At 40.0% G+C, this 20817-nt stretch overlaps 1 protein-coding gene across 3 annotated transcripts; it reads right to left on the bottom strand.

The window, feature by feature from the left end:
- Positions 1–3239: 3239 nt before the first annotated feature.
- Positions 3240–20769, bottom strand: PLEKHA3 (pleckstrin homology domain containing A3). Of its 3 annotated transcripts, none has more exons than XM_062640677.1 (8): positions 20513–20764; positions 12518–12634; positions 10643–10798; positions 9832–9968; positions 8679–8843; positions 7486–7529; positions 6833–6948; positions 3240–5123 (listed from the first exon to the last, which is right to left on the bottom strand). In XM_062640677.1, exons 1-8 carry the CDS (start codon positions 20550–20552, stop codon positions 4996–4998), a joined length of 903 nt encoding a protein of 300 aa, XP_062496661.1. In that variant the 5' UTR covers positions 20553–20764; the 3' UTR covers positions 3240–4995. The 3 variants fall into 3 exon arrangements, with proteins under 3 accessions (XP_062496661.1, XP_062496662.1, XP_062496663.1); XM_062640678.1 differs by lacking the exon at positions 20513–20764 and adding an exon at positions 19939–20082; XM_062640679.1 differs by lacking the exon at positions 12518–12634 and having other exon boundaries at positions 20513–20769.
- Positions 20770–20817: the final 48 nt, after the last annotated feature.

The raw sequence follows: 20817 nt of genomic DNA on the forward strand, positions 1-20817 counted from the left end.
TTACAGTGTTTAAGAGTGTGTGGTATTTCTTCCTTAGGGAGAAAAGTAGAAAAGAATAATAAAAATGAGGTAGAAAAAGGCCATTTATTTTAATCTCTAAAGAAGAAAAATATCAAGAAAGCTGCTCATTCTAACTTCATTAAATGTTTAAAACCACCCCAACAAACTCGGTACAAGACACAAAAATACACAGGTACAGTCTTGTTTAACCAACAATCAACTTGTGTACACAAGCATGTAATAAATTTAAAACTAACAATGCACTAGTCAGTCATCTCAGCAGACAGCAGTAGTGACAGGCAACACGTGCAGATTTAAGCATGGACTCTTCTCCACAAATGCTACTGGAAACTTGGTCTTTTGTGGCCTCTACTGAGTCTAGACATGATCAAGAGGAAAGCACACTGACTCATGGCAGTGTAAGCAAGTTCATTCTGCCTGCTCCTCTCTGGCCCAACCCCGTCCAGTACTTACTTAAGCAAGCATACCAAACTTTAAGCAGATGTCTAAAAGCAGGATTTCTTACAGGCTTTGCTGAAACACATCTTTAATAGATAACTTTACATGCTGACCTGCTCAGCCAGTGTCGTCTTTGTTGGTTTTTTGGTTATTTTTTTTTCCCAAAAGACTGATCAGTGAATGATCATGTAGTGACATCAATAAAGTCACAACCTGAAGTTTCAATATTCAGCTTCACAGAACACATCCCTAAACAGTAACATTTTCAAGACGCTAGGTTAAGCAGTCTCTGGATACAAAACAAAGCTAAAATGACCAATGAACACTTCAAATTATTTGCTTATTATATTAGGTTGAATACTGTACAAGTTAACATTTGTTTTCTTTAAAGAGAAAATCTGTTGCACTATAGGACCAAATTCAGAAAAAGATCCTACCACGCTATGTGTGTAAGGCATTTGGACTTCATGTTTCCTGGGTCCCAATGCATAAGGGATACAACACTGTGAGCTGGTGTACAAATAGCACCTGTAGGGGGCTACAGTATACAGCATATAAGTACAGTATAGTACCTGTAGAGGGCTACAGGTTCTCTACTAACATTTTACATGTGGCAGCCTGAGAAAAATAACTGTGATGATGGATAGCTGTCATAAAACAGATTCATTTTACCACACTAGCAAACAAGAAACCCTAGTCTTAACATTGCATTTAAGGTTTTATCCTTGCCTCTAGTTTCAACAACTTTTCCCTTCAAGGGGAGAAAATTGTATGAACAGAACACCTCTGATGAAGTAACAGAACTTCTTGAGTTGGGACTTCCCCCCCCCCCCCCCTTTCTTTTTGGTTCTACATCTTGGCTTTATAAAAAAAAAAATGAATCTGAATGCTTAATGTCCATTTAAAAAACAAAAAAGCAAGCATTAACAGTCAAAAATCAATCAGTCAATTATTCCCACAGTGGAATAAGCCACAGTACTAACAGCAGCAGTACAAAGGAGAAAGGATGACAGAGAGAATAAGTACTCTGGCACACCAGAAAATGATAGTGTGTAGAAATATAAGCATCAGACCCATGTAAAGTATTCATGCCCACTTCTGCAACTGTAACCCAAACTTTGTGGAAAATGCCTAGGCGGCCTACAGAGTGTACTGAGACAGGGCAGCTACATAAGGAGCCAAAGTAGTATTAATCACAAGAGAACATGAAACACCAGGAAAAAGAGAAGACACTTTTAAATCCTGTCCAGTGACAGGATTTAAAGAATTACCTTTGACATCTGCAATTAACAGCCTTGGAGATGGCTGTTTACCCTTCCCTCAGAAAAAGCTGAAGGAGGCCTGTCTCTTTTTGTTGTTGTTATTAAACACATCCATAGGATAAAATTGTGCTCTCCTCTTTAGCCTTCACTCCCATGTGTGATGACTAGAACAGTCAGAATATGGTTATTGGTGTACATGCTCTTACCAAACAACATTCTGGATTGTTCATCCAGACTTACTTAACAATTATCAAAATGCCAATTAAAACAAATTACTAAATGACACCTTATCGCTACTGTACACACAGTGGGAAGAGCAAAGTTAAAGTGCTTCTTGTAGAATGTTTTAAAGTTCAGGCCATAACTCTGTCTTCTAGTAAGTTTGTTTGTTAGTGAAGCACTGTTTCCTGCCCTGTATGGGAAAGGGAATGCCCAGTTTCCAAACCTTAGTTCACTGCTTAAGCTAGCTGCTAAGGGGCTAAGCCCTTTCAAAACAGTGGCAATTCTAAGGATATACATACACCGTTACATTCATCTGTGGAGCTTTACAAGTGAAATAATAAAAATCCATACGGTCCTTTGGTCTTCAACGTTCTTGGTCTTCAACGTCTCCAACAGGAGATATTTTCAGAATGGCAACTGTGGATTTGGGCACTCGGGTTCTATAAAAATCCCCTTTAGTAGTAACTTTCTCTTCTAGATCTGAAACTGTTAGGTTCAGGCCAGCAGGAACAACAGCTGCACTACAATACTTAAAACTGAAATGTCAAAACAAGTAAAACTCATGCTTATAGTTTGTGAAAATAATCTTAACATAAATAGCTGTGATCTCAATTTTTAAATATTTTTTTTTAAATGCAGAAGAAACCTCTTAAGTATACCTATCCCAAAGACTGCTTTTTGCTGGGAGAAAAAAAAAACACACCCAAACAACTGAACAAACAAAACCCCAGCTTACTGTTCACTAAGTGGAGAGAAATACAGACATCAATTTTTGTAAGTTTAAAGCCCCTAAATGTTGCAATCTCAGTCAGTATGAATTTCAGAAGTTACTTCTTTGCTCCAGATGCCAGAAGTATAATGGCGTATCAATCATCTGCACCGATTTCACTGAAACATGTTTTAGGGTTCTTGCCGCAGAGTTTGGCACAGGTATAAATAGGATGATTTAACCTTAGCAACAACACGTTACATATATACAAACCCATCATTCCAGCTTTAGTGGCACAGAGAAACCCCCAAAAGTGCTGAGGTAATATGCAAATTTTATGCTGAATCTAATCATTACCAGTTTTGTCTAAACAATCCAGTATTGAAAATTATTATTTACTTCTACATTTAGTGATCAGTCTCAGAGGACTTTTGCACACTCTGAAGTCCAAACTATTTTCTCTGTCATAGCTGAAAGCCAGAAAAAGGTATTTGTTAATGTGACATGTAATTAACACTGAACAGGCTGGCAGAAACATCAGTGAAATTGCGAAAAGGCAGCTCTAAGCGTACGATTCAAGACAACACTTTCATTCCAATATGTATTTTACTTCTCTGAACATCCTTTTTTTAATACTTATTTTTACAATTGTTGTGTCGTACAGAATACATTGAAGCGAACATTCAGAAAACAAAAAGTACAAGCATACGTGTGGCTGATATGCATATGCTAGCTGCATGAAAACTGACAGAACTGAGCACAGATGACAGCTCTGAGCTGGTATCCACAAGTAACTTCACTTGTACAAATTATTCCATTCCATCTGACCCTGACATAATGATTGATAAAACTGGTATTTTATACATGGACAACACCTCATATATTTTTCCTCAAAATTTGGACCTATTTTGTATAGATAAAATCAGCATTTCAGAAATTTATAAGGAAATCTTCCATTCTCATCTGTCCTTTCCAGCCTGCTTCAAAAACACCAAACTATTCATAAGCACAAAAGAAAGACTAGTTAAACCAAATTAAAGAAGATTTGATTACAGAAACAAATTTTGGTACGTGCTTGAGTGCAAAAAACCCTGTACATTTACTTAGCAATTATGTAAATCAAACACAGTAAATGGCTTGCTTAAAGTGCTCTACAGCTAAGACTTAATGGATCAAGTTTATCCCTAAATTAATACCCCCCAAATTCCCACAAGCTTACAATGCTAACACCAACAACCTCACGAACCAAGGTGCTAGTAGGCACTGTTATACTCTATTTATTTATTAAATATTAAGAGACAGACTCTGATCTCACTTACAGTTAATGCAAATATACACTGATGTAATTGAGCGCAGAATCCATCTCCTGGTATATACCATCCTCAAAAGATACAAAGGAGTTGCAAAAGCAGAAGCTTCCTCTTGTATAAATATGTCATAAATAAAATAAGTATAGATACAATTATTGACTACAACAGCAGGTGAATGGGCTAATATTTCAGCTCTTGCTTCCAGAATACTTTGCTAAAAATACATATTAAGTGAGCAGAGCGAATCTCAACAGTGCTGCATTAGCTACTTGGGACACTACACACCCCAGAAACAATTTATGCACATTTTGAAGCCTTTACTAGATCTTTAGTAGTGAAAGTAGGTAGAAATTTTTGATGCAAAAAATAAATAAATAAAAATTATTAAATATCCAATGTTTGGTACAAATGCTTCATATTAAGTTATTTTTATACATTTACCTAGAAAAATACACTAAATAGTTCTACTTCATTGGCTACAAATAAGGACCAGATTATGTATATCCTTGTGTTTTTAAAGAAGGCAAATGTCAATTACCATCAAGCTGCTAGAGTAGACCCATTAGTGCCTGTTCCCACAGCCCCTACACAGACAAAAAAGCCACCGAAGGGCTTATCACAGCTCCTGGTGGATGATACGGTACAAATGAGCAAGAGGCGCATGGCACAAGTTGAACTTCAGCAAAAAGGTTTCATTTTTCTTGGAGGAAGTTTATAACCTGCAGGTTTACTAATGTATCAGTCTGACCTTCACACTTTTTAAAAAGAGCTACGTTTACAAATGTGAATGCTTATCTGTTAAGCCACCATTTGTTCCAAAAAATGCACATTCAAACTCTGAAATATTAGGAAAATACTCTTGCAAATAAACTATATAAAGATAAAATACACTTCAAAGATAGTTTTTATGTTATTCTATAAAGTGCAGAGAAATCCTTCTAAAAAGGGAAATGACTACTTCCTGTAACAACAGTATAATTACAGCAGCTTTTGCATAGCATTATTTATCGAAAATTAAATATTTTCAGTTGCTTCAGGAAGAAAAGGATGAAAAAGTCTCTTCCAGTTCAGATCTTTCCATGGATACTGATCTATTTTCTTCAGGAATGGTTGATGATACCAGATCTCCATTGACAGCACTTCTAGAACAGTGAGCAGATCCTAAGAAAATATCAGTCAGTATTTAATTGTCAACCTCAAAAAAAAAAATCTGTTGATTATTCTATTTGCTAAGTATTTCCTAAACATAAGCAATCAGAAGCATAATTACTCTGGACTTTTCCTGAAAGACTGCAATCAATATCATGCCCAAGGATGCTGGATATGAAGAATGTTCAGCTTGTATAAATCAAGTAATAGCTTATTTTTTGTATAGACAATGATGTTTTACATTCTGAAGGACAATAATCTGTGAGGTGCAGACATACTTTCCAAGAGGAAGACATACTTTCCAAGAGGAACACATGAACTTTTTTTTTTTAAAGAAAAAAAAAACTTATGCATCAATAAGCATTTAATTAAAACATTTTCTATCATTAAAATGAAATGAATGACTTACTGCAAACTGGGTATTGCTTAGCTACCTGACAAGAAAGAATGAAGATAACTGGAAGGTAGGAGAGGGAGCTTCTAACACAGTAAAAGAAAATAAAAAAAACAAAAACAAACCCAAGCAAACAAAAAACACACACTGAGCTAGAAACTACAGCTACAACCAAAAAAGCCTGGTACTAGCAGAAGCGCACCAGTCAGACTTTTCTCAGCAGTCCTGAAAAGTGTCAGACAGGGTAACCAACACCAGAAGCTCCAGACGGGTATCAATAAAACCTTTGCATTGTAGGAAGCTAGACTGATGCGCACCTACATTCGTGATGAGACACAGAATAGGATCTAAACTAAGTTTTATTAGCTTGGGATATATATTGGCATATCCTATGCTGGTGGCAGATGAGCAAGGTGAAAGAGGCAGTCACCCTGCATCATGCAAGCATCAGAGAACCAAGGAAATGGTGTGGAGGTGCAAATACTTGCTTCATGGCAGAATGTAAAGCATTAGTACCTCTGTGCTCACATGGGATTTCAGCAATGCGCAGGCCTAAGGTTTTTTCAATCCAAGTGAGGCACTAGGCACTCTGAAAGGAAGCAAGACTAAACTAGAACTAGTCAAAAAGAACCAGGCAAGTTAAAGTCTCCCTGAGAGGAATTAGGATAGAGTCAAAATGACATCAAGATTCAAAAGGAAAGAACACAGAACTGCCTACTAACTCAGGCCCATCTAATCAGAATGGAATAATACTCTGATAACAGCATAATTTCTTAATTTTGGGGGTTGATTTTATTTATTATTGGCTAGGCTGCACTATTTCAGAATAGTGCCATTCTCTACAAAAAGCAAGCAGCCACTGAAATGAGCCATCTTTCTGCAATGCACTGGTTGGAAATTACCCCATCACTCACAGAGGTCACAGAAAGTGTTTGTTTTGTGATAACAAGCAGGTGGCAAACAAGAGTATTCCACATCACTTACCACAACATCATTCATGTAAGACTCTATTAGTACAAACATCCCTTTTCTGGTTTTGTGTCTATTTTATCTTGTCAGTACTCCCACTGATTTAAACGCAACTACTTCAGCTGTAAGATCCTTTTCAATATGAATGAAAGCCAGAAGTCAGCCACATAACAAACTACAGAAGTACTCCGATTTATAATACAGGAGTCCTACCAACCAAATCTTTGCAAAAATCAGTAGACTTTTCTCCTCATGCTGATATTGGCTGTAAACAGTGTACACTTTCACACTGCTGTAAACAGTGTAAAAAAACTGTACAGAATGGGACAAAAGAAAACCACTGCTCTCACAAACTCACTCTGAGAATCTTCAAAGGGAGCATCAGTGTAAGATTCTGTATCTGAGTATGTTCTTCTGCGCTGCTGCGAAAATCGGTGAACAGATGAAACTGGTTCTTTTACAGACAGATTATTCCTACAAAATAAGTGAGATCCATCAGTCAGCAAAATCTGTATCAACCCACACAAACTTAATATACTTTAAATTAGAAGTAACTTTGGTGCTTATATTAAACCATTAGCATCAATATTTTTCACTAGGCTAAATTAAATATGGCAGTCAACAGAACATCATTTTCACAATTATAAAGCCTGAAAATGGAAATAATATATTCTTTGCATGCAAATAACTCAAGAATCTGAAACACTCATCCAAAAAGAATGTTAGCATTCAAGCTCTATGTCTAATTTAATGGACTTGTCAGAATAAGTCATTTGCATAAAGTTTATATCAGGAAGAAATTTTTATAGTGTACTAGAGACAGCAGCTGCATTATTTGCTACCAACACCAATAATCTACACCTTTAGTTTTCAAAATTACACCAATTTATGCTGTTTAATATATTTTCCCTGAGTGAACTATTCTTCTCAATGTTTTGATTTTAATGCTAGCAGGTTCAGCAATATCTTTTTGAGACAGAAGAAAAAAATCTTAACGAAATAGAAAATTACCTTTCTGAATAGCAAGGACCAGGGTGGCTAATGGAACGCTTCATCTGGAGGGGGGAAAATTCAAACAACAAACCACACCAAAAAATGTCACAAGCTACTTATACGAATATATGCATACCTACATTAATTTTTACTTTATTTACAGTCTCTACAAAGAGAGAAGAAATATTATTATTATTAAAAGCAACCATTCTTAGTTAAAAATCTGATTTAACTTTATGAAAACAGACAGATTGCCACCAATAATTAATGTTTTAAAGCATTCAAACAGGAAATAGTTTATTACAAAAAATACTACCTTGTTTCTATGGAATTCACACTCTCTTGCTCAAAAGTTACTCATAGAGCCATTTGTTAATTGCTATGATATACCAAAATATCAAGACATTTTTCCTCTACCAAATGCCAGCTTAATTTCCCCATTACACAATAAAGCCATATCCTGCCTCTTGATTCTTTGTGGTTCTTCTGCTGTCACTGTCAGATCTCTATGCATATCAAAGAAAGTAACTAATTTAAATTAAATAATGATCAGCTTTGCAAGTGAACTGATTGAATATAATGAGACAAGAGATCCAAGTGCAAAGAAAGGGATTCCCACAACAAAATCCCACAATACAGTTCATCTTGAAATCTATGCGTATGATCAAGAAGTATGATTCCACATACACTGTCCTACTAAGGGAAATTAATCAGTAGTGAAGAGTTACCTAAGTAACATCTTCACCTTTTTGTTAGATAAGGACATGTTAAATTAATATAAACATTTTGAATTACATACACTGAAAGATATGCTATCTTGCTGAAGTGCTTCAAGCCACAAGGCACTTAATCTGTTTAAACAGGAGGCAAGGTAATGAAATTTTTAAGATCAGTGTACAGCTAGCCTTCTAAAAACCAAAGAAACAGCTGAACTGAGGAAAAGCTAAACCTCGTGTCATTTATGAGATACTTCATGTCAAGGGTCTTGACAGGTATGATAAATTACTCTGGTCATGTAAAGGCTAGCAAACAAATACTGGGAATGGAAAATTACTGATTTATATTTAGGACCATCATTAGTCATAACACAGTCAAGATTTCAGCTGTTGACATCACAGCACACAGCAATAGCATAGTCTTCTGCCATTCTTCCCCCCATCCAACCAACAAAATGACATTTAGAAAAAAATAGTATTTCAAAATGTCTAAACCATTTGGACAGGTGATGGTGACACAGGAGAAACTAAGGGATCAGGATGAGGCAGCTGGAACATTTCTGGCTTAAACTTGGCATTAGCAATCTTCACACATTCTTCAAGTGTTGTGATAAACGTATTACATGTGGCACTAAGCAAGGAAGAGGCTTCATTCATGTTCTGAAAATAAATGAAAGCATAAGCATAAGCAAGAATAAAAAAATAAATTAGGTGCAAATACAACTCTGCCACCACTGCTCACACACACACTAATTTCCCTCATTACCCCTAAGAACTTCCTTTTCCCATTTTATTTAATCAAATGTACACCTTCCAATGAGATTAATTTAAGCAAACAAATGTGACAGCATTATAATTTCCTTCTAACATCTGAATTTCTTTAGGGTATCAATCAACAATAGCAGAATGTTTTTACTGCAAAGCTTGTCTCAGAGTGACAAGCACGTATCAGAAGATCATTTGGCAAGATAAATGAACTGCAGCAGAACATAACAGCTTTATTGCTTCAGTGCAAGGAGCCCACCAGTCAGTTTTACCTCACTGTATATTGACAACAATTTGCTGTGTTGTGACTAAATGCAACCCCTCGCTTTGCTCTAGAAGTGGACAAGAATAATGCCCACACGCTGCTTAAGAATGTGAAGAACAAAGTCATTCATAATTTCCACTGTCAACTTTCATTCCAAAGCAGAAATACTAGAATAATTCTCCTTGTGCATATTCAGAGAGATGTATCTGCACTGCAGGTTTCCAATACCTGTAACACTAACTTTCTCTGAAAAAAAAACAGAACACCCTGCTACACAAAGAAGTAAAGAATGGATAAACAAGGTTATTTCAACTCTGCCCACAACAGAGATATGCAATAATTTGTCTTGTTTCACATCTCACATGGGAGTCCTTCTGGCCTTTTAACCAAATGATAAGTAACACAATTTCTTCCTAATGCACATTAGAATTACAGTTAAATCACCCAGGTACTTTATGCACATATAATCACTGTTAGCATTATACACATACAAACACTCAAAAATTGGCCTTAGGCTAAATCTCCTCACATTAGGGAGATGAAAAAGTAAGATGTCAACAAAAACTTTAGGTGTATTACATAATTAGGTTCTCCAATAGCATTTGAGAAATTCTATACCTCAGTGCTGGGAGGAGAGCGAGTCTCATCATGGTGAACAAATTCTTGTATTGTATGAACTTGCTGCATTAAAAGATCACAGTAGAGACGAAGTTCAGACATTTTGGTTTTAAGAGATTCACTGGTCTCACTTATTTCTAAAAAAAAAAAAAAATGGAAATATCAACTTACTGCATGCAATGTATGTAACCATTTTAATTTTTAAGCACTTTTCATTTTAAGTGTCAGTTTAAAAATTCACTTTCATTTACTTTTGATGAAAACTGGATTCTGCAGTGAGTCAAGAACAGTACTTGAAGCAGACAATAGTTTGTACCTTCAGATAACTGATGCTAATTTAATGACTATTGTGAGAGAGACATAATACAGGAAAGATGAAGTTGAAATCTTTCTAGCTGCAACAAAATTTATAAAAAAATTAATGGATGGAATTTACTCCCACAGAAGTGGCTGGAAATGGTTACATTAACCCATCCAAGAAAAATTATGGGAAAACCAATATTAACTATAAAGAGTCAAACCAGCAGAAATAAAACAGCATCACAACAGCCACAAACAGTAAGTTTGTTCTTCTAATGACAAGAAGTTGGTGGTATTTCAGCTTCTTAAAGACAGAAAAGGTCAATGGAGGTGACCTCTAATTCAAACATCAAGCAGGAATTTATCATATAGATGACTAGAAATAATTACAATTTATATTTAAAGACAATCAGCATTGGCTTTCTACCACAATATTTGCACTACCATTATCTAAACCCAAGCATTTAAAAAAGCGGTAAGATTGTATATGCTCTAGGAAATACATACATACCTTTTTCTTTTTTTGTTCTGGTATCAGCTAAACAGGCTTTTGCACTCCCAAGTGCTACCAGCCACCTTTGCCTTTCAGCTGCATTAACTGCTTTCATATAGAAATGTTGTTCCCCTGGGATGATTAGCTCCATCCTTGTGTTGTCTGTTGCATGAACTTATGATAAAGGACATAAAAAAAAAAATTTGAAGAAAAAAATAAACTCAGTAGCAATTATTTATTGAAAACTGATCAAATTATTTAAGTATTTTTAAGTGTTTATTACAATCCCATAGTAATACAGTAAATCACAATGCACCACTACTAAGTATCAAAAAGCCCAAAGCTGCTCAACCCTTCTCCCCAGCATGCCTTCAAGTCAGAAGGAACACAAGACACCAAACAGTATCCAGACTCAAGAACAATGAGGTTCCCTTTCTGCATTAACAATATACTGAATATGAATCTGTAATAACTGTTGTATTCCAAACCTGGTCTAAACACGACAAACTGAAGAGCTTTGTTCCAAGAACAAGTATTTACGAGGAGTAGACTAAAAACTGAAGTAATCTCCCTTCTAGATGAAATCTGCCTTCAAGTTGCAGACACCTAGAACGAAGACCTGACGAGGACTTTTGTTTATAGTCTATTATACTCAACACTGCATCATAACTGACTATACTGCTGAGTTTCATGTTATCAACCACAGTTCCTTCAGACTCACACCCCACTAGTCATGGATGCAGGAGACTCCACCAAATCCAGACTTCAACTATTATCTTTTCTTCACCAAAAGAACAAGATGACAAGCAAGAAACTACTGGAATGGCCAAAAAATAGGATCTTCCACTTCACATCACTGATTTCATCTACACTAAAGAAACAGCAACAAAAAGGAGTTACTACATGAAAAACACTTATTGGCCCATGTAAAATAAGAACTCCCACTTTTTCATAAAGTATCCACTTCAAAAGCCCAATCATGTGCAGGTATCTGGAAAGAGGTGAAGAGCTGAAAGCACTGAAGAGTTAGATAATGCCTTGCTACTAGCCAAGGAGGTTGACCTACAGATTAGGATACACCAAATGCTAAACTTACAGTCTGACACAAACAGTTCACGTACTAACTCTACTATATCCATCACTTATGCACATGGGCAGCTGCTAACTGTGACTAAAGTAAAAATTACTCAGGAAAACAAAAGACTAAACATCTCTGGTTTATAATAATGTCCCCTTTCAGGTCACTGCTGGTGCTCTTCTGAAAAATTAGCACTCATGATTCAGTGCCTGTCCTGGTTTCAGCTGGGACAAAGTTTATTTTCTTTCTAGTAGCTTTCAGTGCAGTGCTTTGGCTTTAGTCTCAGAATAATGTTGATAACACACAGATGTTTAGTTGTTAAGAAGCACTTACGCTAATCAAGGACTTTCAGTTTCCCATGCTCTGCCAGTGAGGAGATGCACAGGAAGCTGGGAGGGAGCACAGCCAGGACAGATGACCCAAACTAGCCAAAGGGATATTCCATCGCACTGAACGTCTTGCTTAGTACGTAAACTGGGGGGAGTTGGCCAGAAGGGGCCGATCACAGCTTGCCAATGAGCTGGGCATCAGTCAGCAGATGATGAACAATTATACTGTGCATCACTTGGCTTCCTTGGGTTTTATTTATCTCTTTTAATTTCCTATTAGTATTACATTTTTACTTTATTTCAATTATCAAACTGTTCTTAATCCATGCGGTTTTACCTTTTTCCAATTCTCCTCCCCATCCCACAGGGGAGTGAGCAAGCAGCTGCCTGGTACTTAGTTGCCCGCTGGGGCTAAACCACAACAGTGATATCTTCTACTTCCCTGGCAGCTAAAATTTCATCAAGCATAAATCTATTAATTCTTACCTTTAATTTCACACACAGCCATCTTTATACTTCCTTTGCTGCCTTTGCAAACATCATCCTGTGAATCATAGTATGACAATATCCCATTGTCTAAAACAAACCACCGAGGCTGCCAACCTAGTGAGAGCAAATAATGAAAAGTAAGTTTAGTCTAATTACTAAATTGCAAATCAAACTCAGCTCTTTGACTGTTAAAACTTTTATTAAAAATGCAAACATTCTTTTAACTATTCTTTTAACATACCAGGAAGTAAACAATCTGCAGCGGCTGAAGATCACAGCCCCTCTATAATAAGACTAGTATTATATGGATATGTTCACTCCCATTCTTTTTCAATGCAAGATCAGCAGTATTCCAGTTTTTACCATATTCCATTCTAAAGCAAACTTAAATATCAATTTAGCCACCAAGGAAGCCTATTTTGAAGGCTGATAAATTACGTACCTCTAAAGAACTGGTCTCATTCAAGTGTATTTTTCAGGTAGACTTTCTGAACATTGTAGGAACTTACTTGTAAGATACAAATAAGTGACTGATGTTACCAGCTGCTACAGTTCTCCCTCTGCCTACTCTGTGCCAGCGAAAACTTCGTATTTCACCCCTTCTCTGAAAGAAGCCCAGCTCCACTGTTCAACAACAATTTAATGTCAGGTATTATGTGAAGAACTCAGACATGGCTTACAGTCCATCTGTGAGGACAGCATACACCAGCTCCTCTAAGGTTTTTATCAACTTCACATTAGCAAAATTTTATAATAATCTCTGACTTTACTACTTTTACAAAACAGAGCAGTTTACGCATAGGCGCAAAGATCTATGAGAACTCTATGCAGCATTACAACACATACTGAATTACTGGCATGGGCCTTCTTGGATTAAAGTATATTAGCAGTCTTTTCTCCTTTCCTTCTTTTTTCCCCTTTTTCTGATTAGAAAAGCTTCATAGAACATCAGCCACTGGAATAGTTGCCCGAATGTCTAACACAAAATACAACTAAATCCAAACCCTTTTGCCTAGTAAATCACCTTTGTTTCTAAAAATAAAACAGAATTAAAATATTCCAGTAGAGCATTACAATTAAACTGGCCCACTACGATCTAGGTCAGCTGTTCAATAGAAGAAGATTATCCTATTATTTTACACTCAACACCAAACTTGAACTTCCTGCTCAGTTAGGGTACTAAAGACCCTGTCCTGTAAAATGCAGCTCAGAAATGCACGAATGTGGTTTCTTTTCCTGCTACACTGTGTTACAAAACATTAACTCTGTGATGTTCTTATCTCCTAAGAGCACGCACAGCTGGTAAGTCAGCCTGTCTCAATTCAGTTAACAAGGGACCCTACATGTATGACTTTTCCAACCTCCTATTATGCCGCTATTGGAAAAAGCAGAAGCAAAGGACTTAAAAGACTCCAAGGGCCTCACAGAAGCAAGCTAAAGAACAAAAACACCTCTCCTGATTTCAAACTGGGAAAACAAAGCATCCTACGCTTGACAAAATATTTAACAATTCTTTACGTCACAAATTCTTAGATGCACACACATTACTTGGGGGGTGGGGAATAAAGCTGCATTTCTGATTTGCTTTTAATGAAGGAGAGAAATTAAATGTTTTCTACAATGCTTCAGCAACAGCAACAAGCTCCTTTACTGTCTGGCTTCTCCCATCAGTGACAAGACAGCAAGTCCTACAGCCTATTTCTGGCTACAGACACAGAGAGTTCTGTTGACGCGGGAGTTGTGGACAACGCAGAGACGATCGATGTGATCAAGCGATTGCCAAATTTATTACAAAGCCTTAACTCCTTATATACTATTTCTTACAGGCACTTACAGTGATTTGGCATATTATAATTGGATACATGTCTTGAAGACCCTTAGTGACTAACATATCATTGGTTAAGCACAGGTGTGAGAACTTGACCTTGAAAGCTTGCCAACAGTCCACAGTTCTCATTAACTCAGTGAATTCCAGCTTCTTCTTATCTTGCTTGCTTAAGCTTCTTCGGGCCTCTCATGGCCTTGCTGTATCTTTCAGGATTATTCAGAGTTTATGAGTTTATGTACCAATTATCCATTCTTCTGTGAGAACACTGTCTCCACATCTCCCCCTTTTTGTTTTATATATATTTTGGGTGACCCTACTTGAGCAGGGGATTTGGGCTAGATTATATCTCCAACATATGCCAAATACAGGCTGCTGGGCTTGCCCCTTTTTTCTCCTGTATGGCTCTCTGACAACAGGGGAGGCCATCCCTCACATCAAGGTCTGGCATGGCTTGGGTCCCCACCGCTCCACGCCTGCTGGGTTGCAGCCAACAGCGGAGCTAAAAGCTCTTCTTGGCAGTAAACACAGAGGCCAACCCAGTCTTGCCCTTGATTGTGGTAGCAGGCATTTGGTCAGCCTCAGTCCTTGCACCTTGTTGTCAATGCAGTTTCACCTGCTTCATCCAGTAACAAGTCGCTACTACAGCAAGGCACACACAAATTTACATTAGCAGAGTAACTATTACAGGGTGCAGCACCATGTTGAAGATGCTGATGGCAGCGAGGGGCTAGCCAAAGAAATTTCTTACCAGTGGAATTCTCTCACCCTCTTAATTTGTTCCACTACCTGCTTCATAATACTACCATTGTATTAGAATCTTCCCAGCTTTTGCCTTAGCATTTTCTAGCAGCTACTGCAAATTTCCATACTCTAACATCTCTTACAAGTGGCAAATCTATACAATACAAGGTGTAGTTTCTTATTAGCTACTGGCTAGTAAATACAGGTAGTTTTATACACAAAATCACAGCCTCTAATAATAGCTACTTTACAAGCACACATATATTCAAGCTGTTACTTTTCATTTGCCCTCAAGTGCTGTTTTGCAGTCATTCGTTTTTCTCTTCCTCTATCAGTCCGCTTGGGGTATTCACGATCAGCTCCTGTAGCTGAGGCATCAGGTTTTTCCATTCGTCTGTCCAGCTCATGGCAAGGCTTGACAAACTTTGCAGGCAGTCACCATGGACCTGTAGGCAGGAGGACGCACATATACCCACTCCCCCAGGTTATCAGTTCTTGAGAAGCAGACAGGTTAAACTGCACATTGTTAACAGTCACGGAGTTTGCTGCATCATTGCCTCTTTTTTTCTGCCACCCTGATGCTGCTTAGGTGACGGCTCATAAAGCTTGTGGTTGCACTACCCCTCTTGCTTTTTCAGTTAGCAGTTCTTATTTCAACCGATCTATCTATTCCTCCAAGTCTTGGATTCACCCCCAGGTTACTTTAAACATACTACGCAAGGCTCCTACCATGCACCCACTGTGTTGCAGGTTCTCTTTAGGCCTTGTCTGTGGTGTCTCTACAAACTGCCTCAATACCTCAACAGATTGAGAGGTTGGGTTGTTGTTTTTGGTTGGTTGGTTTTGTTGTGTTTTTTTCTTCACTCCTCGGCTCTGGCGTCCATCCTGGCCGTTCTGCTGGTGGAGCACTGGGAGCTGAATCGGAGGTCAGCTTTTTTTTTTTGCCTTTTTTTTTTTTGCCTTTTTTTTTTTCCAAAAGTCGCTCACCCTGCTTTGCACAGCTACAAACACCAGCCTGCTCGGCAGCAGCAACCATAAATACCTGCCGGCAACCGCACTTTTGCATCAACCCTTTCTTCCCTGAAATGTTAAACTGCTACCGGTTAAAAACTTTTACATGAACCCAACAACAAAAAATACACAGAACACCGTCTGCCCTCAACACACACACGCACACACGTATGGGATCCCACAAGCACACACCACATAAGTACAATATTTGAAGCACAAAATCTAATCATTACTCCCACTACAGTCCCACATACAGAACATGGCACAAGGACCCCGTGGAGACTAACAGGAAACCAGCTCCGAGAAGCATCACTGCAGTGCGAGGTAGCAGGCTCATCCTTAGCGGGTGTCCCCACAGAGGCTCTGCCTCCCACACATCGTATGAGGCTTGGGCTTTTATATTGGCCAAAATGCACACTCATTCCGACACAGGTGGCCAGCCTATGTGGGAAGAAGTGGCCAGCAATATCTATAAAGGTCTCCAAAGGTCGATAGAAACCTGGACATACTTATATTTACCAACTTCTAGTACACAAGTATCACAGAGAAACTGTATTAAATGAGTTGTATATGGCCTCCCAAGTCCACAGTCCGTCACAGTATGCCCGATACCCCTGATAACAGCATATGAGACCTTCCCACCACCAGAAAAATCACACAATACATCTGTATCCCACGCTGGTCTTGCTTCCCTGGAGGTTTGGGGGGGGGGGAGAGGTGGGTTTTTTGGGGGGTTTGTTTGTTTTGGGGTTTTTGTTTTCTTTTTTCTTTTTTTAACGTAAAAAAGGTTGCTCTCTTCACTTTAAGAGCGACTGAAAACATCCATGAAACGGATGTCCTGAGCTCAAATTTCAATTCATTCAATCACTGACAAGGGGGGTGTCCTGGGGTGATGCGGACTCTTTCCAGGGTTTCACCCATCGAGCTGGCACCCACAGCAAACCAGAATCTGTAATTTATACACATATAACCTTGACCAGTTAGTTTTACTTCCACAGGACCTTTCCAAATGCCGGTTTCCAAATCCTTGTACTGGACCAGAATACCCGGAGTTTTAGTCATATAACCTGAACCTAATGCCTGACCGTGTATTATAGCAGGGGGATCATTAAAGTCTCCTGTCAATCGCAAAAAAAAATCATAACATATACAGCTTAAGAGGATTTTAACCCATATGTGGTCACTGCTTGTCAGGCCTCCTTAACTATTTTGAGACCAAAAGCTTCCCACTCTTTACCCCCCTGCTGCATAGTAAACACAGGATATGCAGAGAGGCCCACTGCAGAAAATTCACCAGTAATAATCGCATCTTTGATTAACCCGTGCCAACAGTGTGCAGGATTTGTGCCCCCCGATACCTCTCCCACCCCCTCCCCATTTGCCTTCTTTAAGGAAGCGGTTTTGCGGAGGATAAGGTGGTGGCACGGATAGAGATGTGTCAATCCAAGTCTCGAGGGCTCCAAGCTTTTTCATCAATTGTTGCAGCTGAGCATCTCTAAGGCCAGTGCGTAGTTGCTGATGAGCTGAGCAGACCGACCCAGGAGATGAAGAGTCAGAGTCTGGAAGCGGAGGATATAAATCTGGCTCGGATTCAGGGGACTTGGAGTCCAATCCTAGGTTGAACTCAGGGTCTCCATTGTTCGCAGCTATGTCTTTCTTGTCAGGTGTCTCTCGTTCGTTATGTGGCCATCTGCGGACCTGGCTCTTGCTTTCATCGGCTCGGGGCGTTGATTTTTTCGGCACTGTTCCAGGTACCACAGGAGGTGCAAAAGTCATAGCTGCAGCACTATGATGGGGGTTAGGGGAGACAGCCTCTTCTGGAGCTGTGGTGGCAAATACAGAAGCTACTGCAGCCCTTTCTGATTTCATCTCTTTCAAAGCCTTGAACATCAATCTCCAAAGCGTAGAGTGTTTCTGTGCATCTTTGGTCCCTTTACCTCACGATCACGGGAACACTTTAACAGCCTCTGTAAGGCGGCACTGTCATATTGCAGTCCTCTCTTAGAGAGAATGTGTTGGAGGAGCTCCATCACTGCCTACTCCTCTTTGGAAAGAGAGTGCCCTATCTCCTCCCCAGCCGCTCACCTGATCAGGGCGAGATTCCCGAAGTTTTGAGGACGTCTGAATTCCCAGCGCTGGGGCAGTGCTGAATTTCAGCCAGCTCTCCGCCCCCTTCTTTTCATCGGACCTTCAAACTCATCTTCATCGAGTTACTGATTGGAGGGTCCCTGTTTGGGCACCACTTGTTGATGCAGGAGTTGCGGACAACGCAGAGACGATCGATGTGATCAAGCAATTGCCAAATTTATTACAAAGCCTTAACTCCTTATATACTATTTCTTACATGCACTTACAGTGATTTGGCATATTATGATTGGATACATGTCTTGAAGACCCTTAGTGACTAACATATAATTGGTTAAGCACGGGTGTGAGAACTTGACCTCGAAAGCTTGCCAACAGTCCACAGTTCTCATTAACTCAGTGAATTCCAGCTTCTTCTTATCTTGCTTGCTTAAGCTTCCTCGGGCCTCTCATGGCCTTGCTGTACCTTTCACGATTATTCAGAGTTTATGTACCAATTATCCATTCTCCTGTGAGAACACTGTTTCCACAGAGTTCCAAGAAAGTTGGTAATAAAATCTAAAATCTTGACTAGATTTTGCTTTTTAATTTGCTGCCCTCCTACATTGCAGAAATTAAGGGAATTCCTGAAGCCTGTAATTTTGAAAGGCAAGAGCAGATGCTATCAGCTTGCCAGCACACACTAAAGGAAAGGCTCTGCAGTTTGCTGTTTTAGAGGGCTACTTTTAGCAGAAGTTAGCTGTGTTGATGTAACAGTCTATTGCCTGCACAGCAATCACAGTTACTGTTGAATATTTACTTATTAAATAACAGACTAAACTGGGAAGTTTATACCAAATACCTCAAGGGCTCATTACCTGTGACCTTTTACATTTTGCTACAGTAACTTTTTTTTCAGATAAGTGAAAGTGACATTTTGCATTCTATTTTGAAAAGAAACTTACACTCATAACCATTTCTTTCATAACCACAATTTTTCTTATATGCATTTTCTCCACATTTATAATGAAGAAATGACAAAAATATCTTACCAAATAGCTATTTAATTACAGTACAACTATTTTCTTTCACTGGAGAATTCATTCAGTATATACGGACATATATTTGCCCAGTAAAACACGAGATTATGCTCTGTACACTTCAATTCACAGCAAGCATGCACATTCCTTGCAATGTGGCCCACATTTTATGAACCTTCAGAACTGAGTTTCACACCACTCCACATTCAAAATTTGAATATGCTGAAACAGAACTGCACACGTTAAGTTCCAAAAAAGAGGCCAAAGAAGATACCGCCAAAGCAGTCAAACACAAGACCTGATTAAGACTTCAAGAGTAATTTGCTCTGGAGGGACAGAGTCCTATTACAGTGTCAGAAGAGAAACCTGTTTCACCTTGACAGTACCGTCTATCCATCACTAACTCCAGAGGGAGATTATATCTCTGTTATAACAGAGGATGAGGCAAACAAATCCAGAGGTTTGACGGCAAATGTAGGCACATTTGGTGCATTTTTGCCTGAAGCACATGTAAAACTACACTTCACGAGACTTCGCCCAGAACTGGGTTTTTTTTATATGTTTTGCAGGTAAAGATACAGGAGCACCGGACTTTAAGAACAAAGAAAAAAACCAACACAACATCCCAAAGTAAATTAAAAGAGAATTCAGACTCCTACATTTAGCACTGAAGACTCACTGAGGAATTATTTAAGACTTATTATGAATGACTCCTCAACTTCAAGCAAAGAAACCTTCCAAGCTTTTATGCTGCAGCATCTCGGAGAGGAATCGGAGGTGGAGGAGAAGACCCCATCGCTGGGCCGTTAGAACTGAACAGTTTGGGCGGCGCTTCCCTGCAGCCTGCCCTGTTCAGAGTCCCTGACCAACTCAGCGAGGCGCTATCCAGGTCTCAAGAGGCACCTGCCCATCCAGCTCGCAAGGCAGGCGGTGGGGCAGGGCACAGTAGGGCCGGGAGGCTCTGGGGGCCGCTCTGGTGCCCATAGGGCTCATGCTCGGCCGCGGCCTGCCGCCCCCTCCCGCGCCACACACACGGAAGCGCCCGGGGAGCGCTGCCGAGCCGCGCCGCCCCGCGGAACGGCCCCCGGCGCTGACTCCGGCTCTAGGCCGCCCGTCTCCGGGGCGCCGCTTGGCCGCTACGCAGCGGCTCGGCCCTGAAAACGAACAGCGAATCCTTTCTCAGCCACCGCGTTAAACACGGCTCCCAGCCGCCCGCGGGAAGCCGGAGTGAGGCCAACCGTCCCTATGCTGCAGGCCCCAGCCGCCTCAACCACCACCGCTCCCCAAGGCCCCGCTCCCGCCGCCTACCCGCCAGGTAGTTGGTCCACTTGTACAGGACGCCCTCCATCGCTCAGATCCCGACGCTGGGCCGCATCCTCCTGCTCCAGCGCGGTGAACTGGCGGCGACCGCCGCCGCAGAGATGGGCGCTCACCTCCCGTCCCCGCCGCTGCAGCTCCCTGCGCGCACGGAGGCGGAGCCGCTCAGCTCAGGCGCGGAGGCCCGCGGCGGCCCCGTCGGCGCCCTCGGGGAGCCCCACATCTCCCATACGCGCCCAGCCACGCTCCTCGGCCCCGACTGCCGCCGTCGTTTCCTGACGTCCCTTTCACTTCCT

Source organism: Pezoporus occidentalis, unplaced genomic scaffold (genome assembly GCF_034315485.1).
Source record: "Pezoporus occidentalis ecotype Australia unplaced genomic scaffold, CSIRO_AGI_Poc_V1 ctg66, whole genome shotgun sequence".
Lineage (NCBI taxonomy): Eukaryota > Metazoa > Chordata > Aves > Psittaciformes > Psittacidae > Pezoporus > Pezoporus occidentalis.